The following is a 14380-nucleotide window of genomic DNA, read 5'->3' as shown; positions in this document are numbered from 1 at the left end:
TGGCACCCCTGGCTTTGAAGTGTGATGTGCTAACCATTCAGCCACAGAGGCCGGCAGTTCCTGCACCTTGACACAAACTCAGAAGACAAATCTTGTGTTGTGTGTCAGATATGCGGGAAGTTTCATGAATGGTTGGCAAAGAATAAAGTTGTTCTCAAGATGATTTGTTCTTGTTATTCTGGTTAATTCTTCTGGCATTCCTCAAGGTTGATCAGAAGGGACCAGGAATATTTCACTGAGATTGCAATAATTAATACCTTTTGACAACAGGGGGTTATATTTCATGTATTGCTTATGATGTCTCATTTATGTGATGCATGCTTTAATGAATAATAATAACAATACTTTAGTAAGAACATTAATTTTATAATTAAACCTGACCGATTTTTTAGGAGGGAGGTAAACTGACCTCCTTGGGATGTCCCGTTATTGGGTCAAAATATTATGGTCACCCTAGTCATGTGCCAAACATAATTTAGGAATAGATAGATAGATAGATTTATTAGCACTCATTCAACTTTTACATAAGTTTTGAATTGTCACATTGTACATGTACAAATAGAATACATCTATAAAACTACAGCCATAATATATCATATAAAATACAAGAGATAAAATAAAATAAATGCAAACTCAATGTTATTTATTTGAGACAAATTGGCTAAAATTTTGTTTCTATAGTCAGTGTTTGCTTCATTTGCTATGATATTATATATATATACACATATATTCAGTATCAAATAGTCACCTATATTCACATCTAGATGAATGGAATCAAACTGCAATCAAAATTACAAAGGAAAATAAAATATAAATACGTATGATAGGGCATGCAGTTTCATTGTATATTATTATTGTTGTTCCTGCCACTTACGGTATCAATGTACTCTTGTACTGTGTAAGAATAATGCTCCCTTAGGAATCTATATCTTGTATACTGGCAATGAATTTATGTCTTTGAATGTATTTGGTAGGTTAAATATGTGTATCCCATTATATATTACCCCTTTTTGGTAGAATGTGGTATTGTGCAATTCCATATTAGTGCGGTTCGAAAGCAAGAAAAATGGCAGAATATTTCACTTCCGGCAGAGAACGTGCCCTTTGGGGGGCGGATACTACATTAATTCCCGAACCTAAAATGCCCCAGACCGCAAGTTTTTAAGCCCTCGTTTGTCTGTAATGGCATCTTCAAAATGGCAGCCATGACCAAGATTCTATTCCTGTTCATTGCAGTTATTTATCATTCATGACATCTTATTTCCACCAAATTTGCAGTTTATAACTGTTTTATGATAATAAGAAATTAGAAAGACCCATTTTAACAAATATTATTAGATATGGTGGCCAATATCGCCATGAAAAGTCTAAAAATAACCCTTTCAGCTATGTGATCATGTTTGAGATCAACCTTGTTATTTTGGAGGTTCCAGAACTCGACGGTGGCATCAAAAGTAGTATCAGACTAAGCCAACGAAATAATATTAGTTCAATTTTTTATAATCTGTATATATACAAGGTGTTTCAAAAGTCTGACACCAAAGGACAAACTGCGTTATTAGTGCAGATGGCGAAAAATGGAAAGAGGGGAAAGTTGTTGGAAATATGAGGTTTTATATATAATGTGCTTTAATTTTCAATGTAGCTTACACTGTTGAGACTGTAGGTTGGTACGAGCCTCAATGAGATCTAACATTGTCTTGTTGCCACATGCTTCTTCCTTAAAGGGAGCATTTACGTTATTGCAACACCGTAATGTACTCGGTAAATTGAGAATGATGGCACAAAATGAAAGGCAAAGTAAGAAGTGCATGTGTGTGTGTACAGAAACACAGACACACGCACACATACGCACAAGCACACAACTACAAAACCTGTAATTGTGGCTAACGTTTTCTGAAATAGAGTTTATTCGTTAGGGTATAGTGATATGAACAAAGGATAAAATTTCGAAACGTAAAGGGTCTTAATTTTTTCCCTTCTAATCAGGGTAGATCACCACTAAAATATATTTGCGCTCAGACATCTTCTGTTGGCACATACCGGAAATGCCAACAATAAAATGAGGGTTAAGAAGGTAAGGGTTCACGCAGACATCGTCTTCGATGCCCTAGGTTTGCAGTATCGAGTAAGTTGTGTGTCTTAATGAATAAGGAAGGACATCTGGTATCATTCATCTAAAGGAAGGAAGCGTGGACCAAAACCAGCAGAAGAAAAATATTAAAAGATGTAACGATTCGTGTGTTACGGGTTGCTATCTTCCGTCGTCACACTGCTTCTCCTCCAGATACCTCTGGCACACAGCCAAAGAGCCAGTGGTATGCATGGACGGCATCAATATCCATATTCAATCTTTAGTCCCATTTTGGCGAATGGCGATAATCTGGACAACTGGGCACCTTAACCTTTTGTGGTACAAGCATCATTTATGTACCTAATTCATCCAGAATTTGGATGGCACCACATCTAGTCGATGACTTGCTGCCAGTTGATTGCATAATCTGTTTGGTTATTGATAGCACTAAAGTGAAGTTTGTGGATTTACTTTTGTGTTATATTTTGTGCAGGTATCTCAGAATCATGACACTGGAAAATATATAGAAGAGCCGATGTCCACACCAACCTGATGGCATTCTGGTAATGTCATCAGCTTGTAATTATGAAATTCCAGTTTTTGGTTAGCGGTGGAGGCACATAGTGGTTCGGATCTAAGTTAAACTGCATGCCATAGTTGTGCATAAAACGGACTTTAAAATAAAATAAAATGTTGATGTCCATTCTTGGGCGATTCATCACCATTAACAAGCTCTCATCTTCCGAGGGAAGCAGAAGTGATGAGGCGTTACCTCCAGAACAGACAAGATGTAGGCATCAGAAGGCGGGAACCGCCGTTTACTGCCATGACAGCTTGTTCTAGAAGATAACAAGAAATTGTGTGCGAGAATATCCATTTACACAGTCAGCAATGGAACAATCCGCCAGCTTCCGAAGAAAATGCATGGCAAACTGAGAGAAGTTTGGGGAAGTTAAGCTATGAGAATTGGAGCTCCAGAGGATGAAACAGTTTTGGAAGAAAGTGGAGTAATTTTAAATGGCTACAGAGAGGAAGAGGACTATACTAAGTACCAGTGTGCCGTGAAAATTCTGAAAACAGAGTGTGACTTCTTACAAGATCAGAGATCCAACAGACTGCTACACATGATAGGAACAAATGCTAAGACTTTTCAGATGAACTTGATGGCACTGCAAGGCATCGTGAGAGAGAGAGACAAAGGACTCAAAAGTACGTGTCAGCAGGGTACTCGTATATATCAACCGCAACTACCTCCTTAGGACGTCCAAGAAGTCAGTGCCAGTTCGGACGATGAAGGTGTAGGTGATCCAGACTACGTTCCCTCTATGCGGAGAAGACAAAATAAAAACATAATTGTTGCTGCAGCGAGGGAGATCCCAATTACTGTATGAGCAAAATAACCACAGTAACAGTCATGACAGCAGCCCTATAGAACCACCTCACAGTGACGGTGGAGGATGCCTCGAAGGTAGTTCAGAGAAGCAAGGTGTGGAGACAAGGGAAGACAGCGTAACCAGCAGGGGTTAAGGTATCTTTCTATTGCCAGAATGGGACTAAAGATTGGATGTGAATATCGACACCATTCATGCATTCCACTGGCTCTATGTCTGTGTGCCAGAGGCATCTGGAGGAGAAGCGGCATGATGACGGAAGATAGCAACCCGTAACACACGAATCATTACATCTTTTAATATTTTTCTTCTGCTGGTTTTGGTCCACGCTTCCTTCCTTTAGATGAACGATACCAGATGTCTTTCCTTATTCATTAAAACCACAACTTACTCGATACTGCAAACCTAGGGCATCGAAGACGATGTCTGCGTGAACCCTTACCTTCTTAACCATCATTTTATTGTTGGCATTTCCGGTATGTGCCAACAGAAGATGTCTGAGCGCAAATATATTTTAGTGGTGATCTACCCTGATTAGAAGGGAAAAAATTAAGACCCTTTTTGTTTCAAAATTTTATCCTTTGTTCATATCACTATACCCTAATGAATAACCTCTATTTCAGAAAACATTAGCCACAATTACAGGTTTTGTAGTTGTGTGCTTGTGCGTATGTGTGCGTGAGTGTCTGTGTTTTTGTACACACACACACACACATGCACTTCTTACTTTGCCTTTAATTTTCCACCATTATTCTCAATTTACCGAGTACATTACGGCGTTGTGATAACGTAAATGCTCCCTTTAAGGATGAAGCATGTGGCAACAAGGCAATGTCAGTTTTCATTGAGGCTCGTACCAGCGTACAGCCTCAATGGTGCAAACTACGTTGAAAATTAAAGCACATTATATTTAAAACCTCATATTTACAACTACTTTCCCCTCTTTCCATTTTTCGCCATCTGCACTAATAACGCTGTTTGTCCTTTGGTGTCAGACTTTTGAAACATCCTGTATATATACAGATATGCTTCTATTATCTGATCACCAATCTACAAATTGCATGAAAATACCGTGGAGAGAACACAGAAGAAATTTTTGAGGTATTTATATTATATAAAATATAAAAAGCCACTACAATATAATGTGCCATATCAAAATTTGCTGCATGAATTTAATTTTAAGAGCCTTTGTAATAGGTGGAATATTCTGTATCACTTATACTTACATAAAACTGTAAACAGTATATTAGGCAATAGTTATTTCCTCAGCCAACTACAATTCAATACCAGAAAAAGTAATTTACGTGGGCGAAACTTACTGATTCCGAAAATTCCCAAAACTGAGAAATATAAAACAGCCCATTAAGTAGAATGTGTGAATTGTATAATACGCTTTCAATGAATAACCACGCCTTAGATTTATCATTGACATTCAAACTATATAAAAAAATCATTGAATCAGAATTATGACAAAAATACACTGTAATCATTCCTTATCACTATTCTTCCCGTTATTTTCCATTGTATTCTACAATTATATATCTATAGGTATTTTATGTCTGTAATTATTGCACAAGTCATGGCCGCCATTTATTAGATGCCATTACAGATAAACGAGGGCTTAAAAACTTGAGGTCTGGGGCATTTTAGGTTTGGGAATTAATGTAGTATCTGCCCTCCCAAAGGGCACATTCTCCGCCAGAAGTGAAATATTTTCCGGTGTTCCGACCCAAGTATATCTATACCTGCCGCAAAATTAGTTTGGTATTGACGCTTGTGAATCACGTGTTGAAATCGGGTCTACATCTCTGCGGGAGGGTGGGTTGCAGGCATGCGAGCCAATCAAAATCTTCCCAGTGCTTCACCCAAGCCCTAGTTACCTAGCAACGAAAAAAGTTTATCTCGGTGTTGTGCTTATCGGGCGATTTTTCCTGCGATCAGATTTCATGTTGTTGGGAGAGGACGTGTTGTTTGTTTGTTGCATTGCGTTGCTGTGATATTTTAACCGGTCCGTTTGTTTAGTGTTTATTGAATTTAGAGTATTCTTTGTTGTATATAGCGTGTTGTTTTAGTGTGTTATTTTTTGTACATAGTTTTCTGTGTTCTGTTTGAGTGTGTCGTGAGTTTGTGTGAAGAATGTCAAGCACAGGAGGAAATACTCGAGATGACAATGTACCAAAGAAGTGATGCACTAAAAGAAAAAGGAATTCTTCTCAAAGTACAAACGTGGGAGATGGTTTGTTCTGAGTGCAAATAATTTGAGCAAGAGAAAAACAATGGGGGTCATTTCTGTAAATAAAGTTCTGGACAGGACTGCTGCGTGCTTTCGGCGTGTCTAAGAACACTATTGTTACCATAGGGAAAGAAAAATATAATGTGGTAGAAATAAATAAATAAATAAATAAATGCGAGGCTTCAAAATTGGAAACCCCAGGAAAGAAGAGGAATATCAGTAAACGCGTGACAAATTTAGATACCTGTCAGCAAGATGATATTCGTCGCCATATTTACTCTTATTATAGGAGGAAAGATCATCCCACTGTTGAGAAACTACACGTTTCGTTGAAAGATTCGGCATTTTTTCAAGGTGGGGAAACATCTTTAAGGACAGTCATAAAATATCTGGGATTCTCATACCAAAAAAAATAATGGACGCAAAATAAAGTAAAGTATGGAGGCATATGGGGATGTGGAGGTAGAGCTACACACATCTCGACCTAGGCCATATTAAGGAGGTGATGTAGTGATGTGGTTCACCAACTGCCTTTACTGCAGGTATGCCCCAGGTACTCATTTGGGCTGAGTCGACCTCGGAGCCGCTTGGGATATTTGAGAAAAAGTTCCACAAACCACCGCGGGTCTCACGTGTGAAAGTCAGATGCCCCACTAACTGGACTTTGTGCAATTCAGTTGCGGTATAATTGAAAGACGGGCGGGCAGACTTTAATGGCGACTTCGGAAAGAAATGATTATTGAAAGTGTATAGGCTATACACAATGGATTGAAAAGGTAACCTGTAAACAATGCTCGTTTCGTTAATTCGTTTATATTGTAAGGGAGATGGAAATGAAGAGAGAAAACAATAACACATTCATCATAACATGTTTTCCTCAACACAGCATCTGACGGCTGCAGTGCGTACCGTACCGTACCGCATGATATGGCAACAGCTCTCAATACCAAACTAATTTTGCGGCAGGTATAAGTTATTGTTTCCACTGTAGGCGTGGTGGTCCTTATTTGCAGTGTATGTATTTTGACAAATTTTTATGACTGTTAGGGTTTCATATAGGTATATACATGGAACTGGCAATATATTCTTGAAATATTGGTTTGCATGGTGCATCTGTTGGGGCATTTGTCAGAATTCCAACAACTCTTTTTGTAATCTGAATAATGTAATGTTCATGTTTCCCCAGAAAATTATGCAGTACCTTAGTAAAGAATGAATGATGCCATAGTATAGTGTTTTTGCAGATTCTAGATTTACTACATTTCTTACAGTTTGCAAAAAAAAAAAAAAATAATAACCTTGTTTGCTGTAGCTTGAATGTGTAGATCCCACTTTAAATTTTCAGCTAGTTGTAGGCCAAGAAATTTGATGTTAGATACATATTCTATGCTCTGATTTTGGAAGTTAATTTCTGGTGTTTCACTGCTACAGCTGTTGATTTGAAATCTAATTGTACTTATTTTTTAATTTTTACCATGAGACCTTTTTTTCTATTCACTGTGAGATGTGGGTGATAGTATTCTTTATGTTGTGTTTTAACAGTTCTGTGTTTGTTCCTGCTATAAGAACAGTTGTATCGTCAGCAAAGAGAGTTGCATTTGCATCTTTACAATTTTATGGAAGGTCATTGGTGTAAATTTAAAAAGGTAATGGTCCTAAAATGGATCCTTGAGGTACATTGTATGTAATACATTGTTTTTCTGACCTATAGTTGTCCTTGTTTTAAGCCTCGTCAATGTGAATTATTTCTACTATTTGATTTCTGTCCATTAGATATGATTTAAACCATTCTTTTGCTGATCCCATACCCATACTGGTCCATTTTATTTACCAGGATTTTGTGGTTGACAGTGTCAAATGCTTTTGTCAGATCAAGAAATAGCCAGCCCTACACATTGTTCTTTTTTATCCAAAATTTATATAATTGCTTCTGTAAATTTGTGTATAGCAGATTGTGTAGATTTTCCTTTGCAAAAGCAATGTTGCTCTTCTGAAATGATGGAAAATTTGTTAAAAAATGTTCTTTATCTATTGTACATAACCTTTTTAAGTATTTTTGAGATGACCGGAAGAAGAGAAATTGGTCTGTAGTTACTCATTTCACTTTTTTACTCTTTCTTGTGCAGAGGTTTTACTATGGCAGTATTTAGCTGTTCTGGAGACTTAGATTAACTACATGACATATTGGGCCAGATAGGTGTGCAGCACATTTTTTTTTTTTAATTACAATGCCGGGTATCACTTTGCCCATAATGATTTTATGGGTAAAGAGAAAAAAAGTTACTCCCTCTGTCCCATTATTATTGTCCGGTACACCTTTGGTTGTTGTCTCATAATAATTTCCCAATATTCAAACTGTGACATTGGTGTATACAGAAGAAGAACATGAAACAAGGGAATGAGTCATACAACTTTACTACTCAAGGATTAGTACAAAATGGGCTTTCCATCTGCCTCTTCGTCTGTCATTTCTGTACTACCATTTTGGCATACCGGACTATAATTATGGGCCAGAGGGAGTATATTTTTGTGGCATTATATTCTTGATTAGCAACACTAGCAGTCCAGGATTTTGTCAATAGATGCAGGCTGCATGTACCCAACTACTTACTGTACGACAGCACAAAAATTTGGAAATCACAATTGTGTAGTGTCATTTTTTTTACACCTATCAAACACTGATTTACTTAGATTGCTGTGCAAGCAGTTCTTTCAATACCAGTACACCTGTAATGCAATGTGGGGAGTAAAACAGAGTAGCCAGGTGTTAGTTTCACAAGTTTAATTTCAGAGCAAAATTATGAAATCATCAAAATTTGTAATTTGTTGTGTGATGTGTTTTTGAGCATTATCTTGTGTCACATTCACTGCTAATGAAAATTCCACACACTCAAATAAACACAACAAAAGAGAAAACAAAGTTTTCCAATGGTTTGCTCATTTCCCATCTTTCTTACCAGGAAAAAGGAAAGTTCTTGAATTTTTCCTTTTTCCTGACAGAGCAAAATATCAGAAGACTTAGTTTTTCAGTTATTGACTCGTCTCTAAACTTCTATTAACAGTGCAGGCAAATTGATAATTTACTTGTTACTATATTCATTTGCAAGTGAAAAAACACATGGACTCAAACTTGACCAGTATTGATAAAATATGATTGTATCCATGTATTACATTATCTAATAGAACTATGTTATACTATATTTTTGTTTGCTTCTATTGCCTACACAATGCTCCTCTCCATGTTGTAAAAAAAATATATGAAATTTTATTGCAGATTTCCTCTACCAGGTGTTCAGATGGTAGGCAGGTGGCAAGTGATACATCAGTCAAACTTCCACGATAAAAAACCTCTGAAAATTGCTGTGGAAGAGAGATATTTTAAAATGAAGGTATGTTTTTTTTTATCAATTTCACTTTTTCCAATGTCATTTGGTTTTTCCCAATAATTAACTTTAAATTGTGTTTTATGTTTTAATTTGACAGATTCAGAGAAAGTGCTTGTTTAACAAAACAAACCCTGACACGTTTTATTTGTAAATCATCTGATTCACACAATTATTTTTTGTTCAGTGTTTATTCCAAAAGTTGATCTAAATCATTTGATTCACAGTCTTGTGAAGCTTAAGGCCAGCCAAGGGGATTTTTATAGGGTGATATTGACAATGGTCCATATTCCACCTCCACTGTTTTTTAACGCTCAGAACTTTCACAATTTAAATATTCTCGAAAGTATGAAAAATGGGCACTTTTCATTGTATTTGTTCCAATGTTGTGTGATGAATGAAGATTCCATTGATATAGTGCAGCTATTTTAATATTCTTTTTATATCATATTTAACTAAATCTCCATGGTGGAACAGCCCCTTAAATGCCAAGGCTTGCCAAGTGACTTTTTGTTGGATAATGCATGGCCACACATTGAGTCCCATCAGCTCCCAAATTGTCCTTATGATGCTGGGTCAATGTTATTTTTTTCTTTGAGCCCCCACTGTGAATCTGACTTGGGACTGTTCGCACCAAATGTAAGAGTAGTGACCATTTTACTTCACTGGAGTCCATATCACATGTGAACCTTTTGATAAAAGTTGTACAGAGGCTAATAAATCGATCAATCGATATTTGAGGGAAACTGTGGTAAGTTGCAATTAACATACATCAGTATTCTGAACTACTTTAATTTGTAAAGTGTGTAAGTATTTATTCAAAAGGCTATTGGCCTAGTTCTAGTAATAATGACAAGTACCACTGTCAAGAAAACTACTCTGGTTGAAACATAGTTATGTCTTATGTCAGTGTCAACATTATTATGTATGAATAATACAGGATGCTACATTTTGAACATTGTAGTTGTAGCGGTAGCAAAGCTACAAAATTCCTGTAGTTGTAGCGAAACTTCCGCTCCAGCTACTTTTTTTCTCTGCATTTTGAGGTAAATTTTGAATGTGGCAATAGGTAAAAAAAAAAATCGACAATAACGCTTACTTTTGCAGGAGGTTCATAAAGGCAAGTCTTACATGTAATTACGGATAATCTAGATTATAAATATCTTGATATTGTAGATTATAGATATCTGCATAATTTATTTCATGAGTACCTGAATAATTCTAATATCCAGATGACTAATTGACATATATGAATATATTCCTGGTAACAGCTACGTTTTTATGAGCTGCATCACGTTTTTGGGTAGAAACATGCCCCACTTGCTACACCACTGGAAAAAATGACTCGTTTGCGTCACGCCGGAACAAATCCTGTGGATATGCATGGTGTAAGAGACACCAAAATATCAATAATTACTATGCAAAACACAACTTGCAGAGGAAAAATAAGCGATCCCTTTTCCACTACACTGACAAAGCAATAATGCCAGTAACCAATGGCTCAGTACGTTAACAGCATTGATTGTTGTCAGTATATAGGATCTCAACAGCAAGAAATTATTGTTACAAAAACGATAGACATACACTTTCTGGAATTACGTTTTTTTTTTCCTGATAATAGTTGTTCACAAATTTTAAAATTACAATATGTTTTGAACACTCAGGTTTACACATCAGTTTCCTCAATACATTTTATCATATTGTAAAAAGTACGTACGAGTTACTGACTTTCCTGCAGCAGCGACAATTTCTTTAGTTAATATACATAGCTTTCAAATTTATGTATTTTTCCTACTTTTGCATTGCTTTTCTCTAACTTTTGCTAATCATGGCAATGAGGATGAATGGTTTATTTAGTTATTATCTTACCTATAGTCACTTTCTGCTAATTTCAGCTAAGTGTGAGAATGAGGGAGAATGATGAATGATGATGAGCTGTGTGGGGAGTGGAGGAGGAGGAAGATTCCATTCTCCCAATTAGGAGCCTTTCCTAGTCTTTATGCATAGATAAGCTGATCGAGACTGGATCAAACCTGGGGTCCTTTGATTACAAGCCAACACAATTTCCACTGTGTGTTTAAGGAAGCAATCCCAACGTGAAAACTTACGTAAAGCAGCGCTCCACCAGCTTCTCATTTATACCATAAGAAGCATTCCCCCAGCTATCCCCAAGATTTGAGTAAATTTCTCCCCAACTAACATTCCATCTAAGTGCTAAAAAAAATAGAGTTGAAAAATATCACATTTTTATCTTATTCCCATTTTGCACAACATGTTATAGTTAATTTCAATACATATGATAAGTTCCAATTAATTTTAAAAAAGTAGTCAACCACAGAAATATTTGTGATATGACAATGAGAACAACACGCACACGTGTAAGACCCTGTTTTCATTAATATTCCATGCGAGCAGCAGGGATAGTTCATAAGAAAAATGATCGTTATATAGCATAGTTTACCCTCCAATATGTACTTTTCGTTCAAAATGCTGCTTTCATATCAGTCTATTAAAAAATGAAGTGTTTGTTCTCAAGAAAAATATGTTTATATGTGAACATAGATAGGTAATCCTACCAAACGTATTTGTGTATAGTTGTAATCATTAATTTGGGTAACACTCTAATTGCAATATTCATATATCAAATTTGAATTGATATGCCACTTGCATAGGTACATTATTCTCAAACTCTATAGTAAAAGTAAGTAACTATAATAACATTGCTATCAAAATTATGGAATGACGGGAATCGTGATAACAAATAACAATCTATTTTCCAGAAGTAGAACTATCATACTGGGGGCTTCTTTTGAATATCCATATGGTTGTGTTTAAGTTTCATTAGAAGAAACACAGTAGAAGTAACGCAAAAAGTAGCGAAGTAGCGAGTAGTGAACAGGAGTAGCGTAACGAGCTAATTTTTGGTAAATGTAGCTGTAGCTGTAGCGAAGCTACATTTTGGAAGAGCAGCTGTAGCTGTAGCAAAGCTACTTTTAAAATGTAGTGTTCTGATCAGCTAGAGGCAAGAGTGGTGGCGAACTTGAAACAGAAATCTTGTGCCTGTTTTTCTTTCTGTGGCAGCTTTTACTTACACAACTAATCAAGTGTTGGAAAAGACAGGTAGAGGAGCTTTGCCCAGTCTTCATAGTCAAACTGAGTAATGAAAAAAACACATGAAAAAGGGTGTCGCATATTAACATCGACTCCAACAAGGCAGTTAATATTGTTATTTCAAATTTATAAAATATGAGTGATCTATCACTGCTAGACTCGCTACTCCTCAGTGCACAACACTGGATGCAGGTTGGTTTTATGGAATCATAATGGAATCACGGTGAGTTGCAAGTGCAACAGTTTTGTGATTGTTGGTTCTGGCGGTGATTGTAGTAGGAACATATAGCATAGCTTTAGGCTTATCGTCTGTGTGATGAAGACTGAAACAATTGAAATATTGTGTTTAAAAACCAATTACGGTGGAGTTCCTGGATTTTGCAGTTTCCCACATTATACATTCAATGTTCATGGTCTCAACAGAGCAAAATGTTATAAAAGTTGCTTGGATTTTACATTTTCTCACATTTTGAGTTTTTTCACCTCGGATCCCTTGAAAAGCTCAAAATCAAGGTTTCCCTGTCTGTGCCAGAAATAACAACAAAAGTAATGAGGAAAAATCACTTATATTATCTATAAATAAAATAAGTATTCTGTTTTCAGGGACCGATGAAAATATCAGAAACTTCCCTTCTATTAGATAGAGTGGATGCACGAGGAGCATTTTTTTCTGAAATGCAGTCATATTGGAGTATTCCTGTCACAGAATCAAATATTATAGCAGAGGTTGCAGTTTCGAAAGGTAATCTATACAGTCTTCTCACATTCTGATTTCACATATATGTTAATGACCCAATAATGTTCATACTGCACAGGTAGCATTAGGACACCTGTGTAAGACTGTTAACTCTGTGCAGGATGAATGGGATATCTGCATCCCATAATTGAATGACTGTAATATTCATATAGTTTCTCCAAGGCAACTGTTGATAGTTCATTCCTGCTCTCTTTTTGTTGTTGTTGTTTATGTACATATGAATGTATGCTAAATTTGATTTACAATACAAGTATATTGTATGTTTTTAAAATGACTGTATTCTTAAAAACAATCGAAAGAAGTTTTAAAAGCACATGCTTTCCAACAGAGCAGACATGTTCAAGAAAATCATAAAACCAAAAGTTAATTGTGTTTTTCAAGGAAGATCAAAAAGTGAAATGTTAAAATCTCTTCCCAAAAAGGTCATTGTGAAGGCCATAAGAGAAATTATGCATAAAGTTTCCTTTCTTCTTCTTGTACTTCTAATTGCACATGTTGCAAAGGAAAGCATTAACATTTCACTTCACTTCACTCAAGGACCTGGCCTTCGCTTTTACAAAACAAAACTACGTTCATTTAATTCCCCTTCCAATATTTTGTACATTTCTGCACATTTGAAAAGTATATACTTTAAAACCAACCATCCTGAGAGATTTTATTGCTTAAAAGATCTCATCTAGTAAAATTAATTAAGTACTCCTTTCTTAAAGATCCAATATAGAGCCATGTGCTGGAGGAAACATTTATAATTACTATGATATTATCATTATTTATATTGCACCAGTGTCGTGGTTATCCTAAAGATGCAGGAAAGCCATGTAAAATAAGAAAAATACAAATCTAGAACCTAATGACAACATGATGGTTTTGAAATATCAGTCAAGTATTTTATTAACGGTTATAAAATGTCAACACTTGAACTTGGTGGCCTCAATTAAAGTTGCCCTACTCGGAGCCCTCTGGAACCAGTTCAAACCAACGGATTTATGTGAAATTTGGTATAGAGGCTATGGAGACCATGGGAAAGTGAATTCGGATGAAAAAAAATAGTTCCAATTTTTACCACCAATGTGGCGCTGAGGTAACACCAACAATGTGCATCCTGTCAACATGAATGATTCCTTGGAAGTGTAAGACAGTGTGATCAATGGTCAGACGAAGCATTTTCCAAGATGATGTCACTGTGCACCAGATTTCAGCGCCACATTTTGGTCTAGTGGGGAAAATTTGAACTATTATTTTTCTTGTTAGCATTCCTTTCCCCATGGTCTCCATAGCCTCTATGCCAAGTTTTAGTGCAATCTGTTGCTTTGAACGGGCTCCAGAGGGCTCTGAGAAGGGCAACTTTAATTGAGGCCACCCAGAATTACTTGAGTAAATAATAAATAATTAAACCAAACATATACTTCTGTATGTATGCACCATTCATAA

At 36.2% G+C, this 14380-nt stretch overlaps 1 protein-coding gene across 1 annotated transcript in view; it reads left to right on the top strand.

Annotated features, from left to right (window-relative positions):
* LOC145982803 (von Willebrand factor A domain-containing protein 8-like) overlaps positions 1–14380 on the top strand; it is a 172799-nt gene that overhangs the window by 77784 nt on the left and 80635 nt on the right. Inside the window, exons 15-16 of the mRNA XM_083116170.1 lie at positions 8973–9087; positions 12796–12934. Coding sequence (XP_082972296.1) covers positions 8973–9087; positions 12796–12934 — 254 coding nt within the window. The remainder of the gene's footprint in view (positions 1–8972; positions 9088–12795; positions 12935–14380) is intronic.

The sequence above is a fragment of the Lepisma saccharinum genome, unplaced genomic scaffold (assembly GCF_977018435.1).
Source record: "Lepisma saccharinum unplaced genomic scaffold, izLepSacc3.1 HAP1_SCAFFOLD_427, whole genome shotgun sequence".
Lineage (NCBI taxonomy): Eukaryota > Metazoa > Arthropoda > Insecta > Zygentoma > Lepismatidae > Lepisma > Lepisma saccharinum.
Note: the sequence above shows the minus strand (reverse complement) of the source record. Positions and strands in the feature narration are given on the sequence as shown.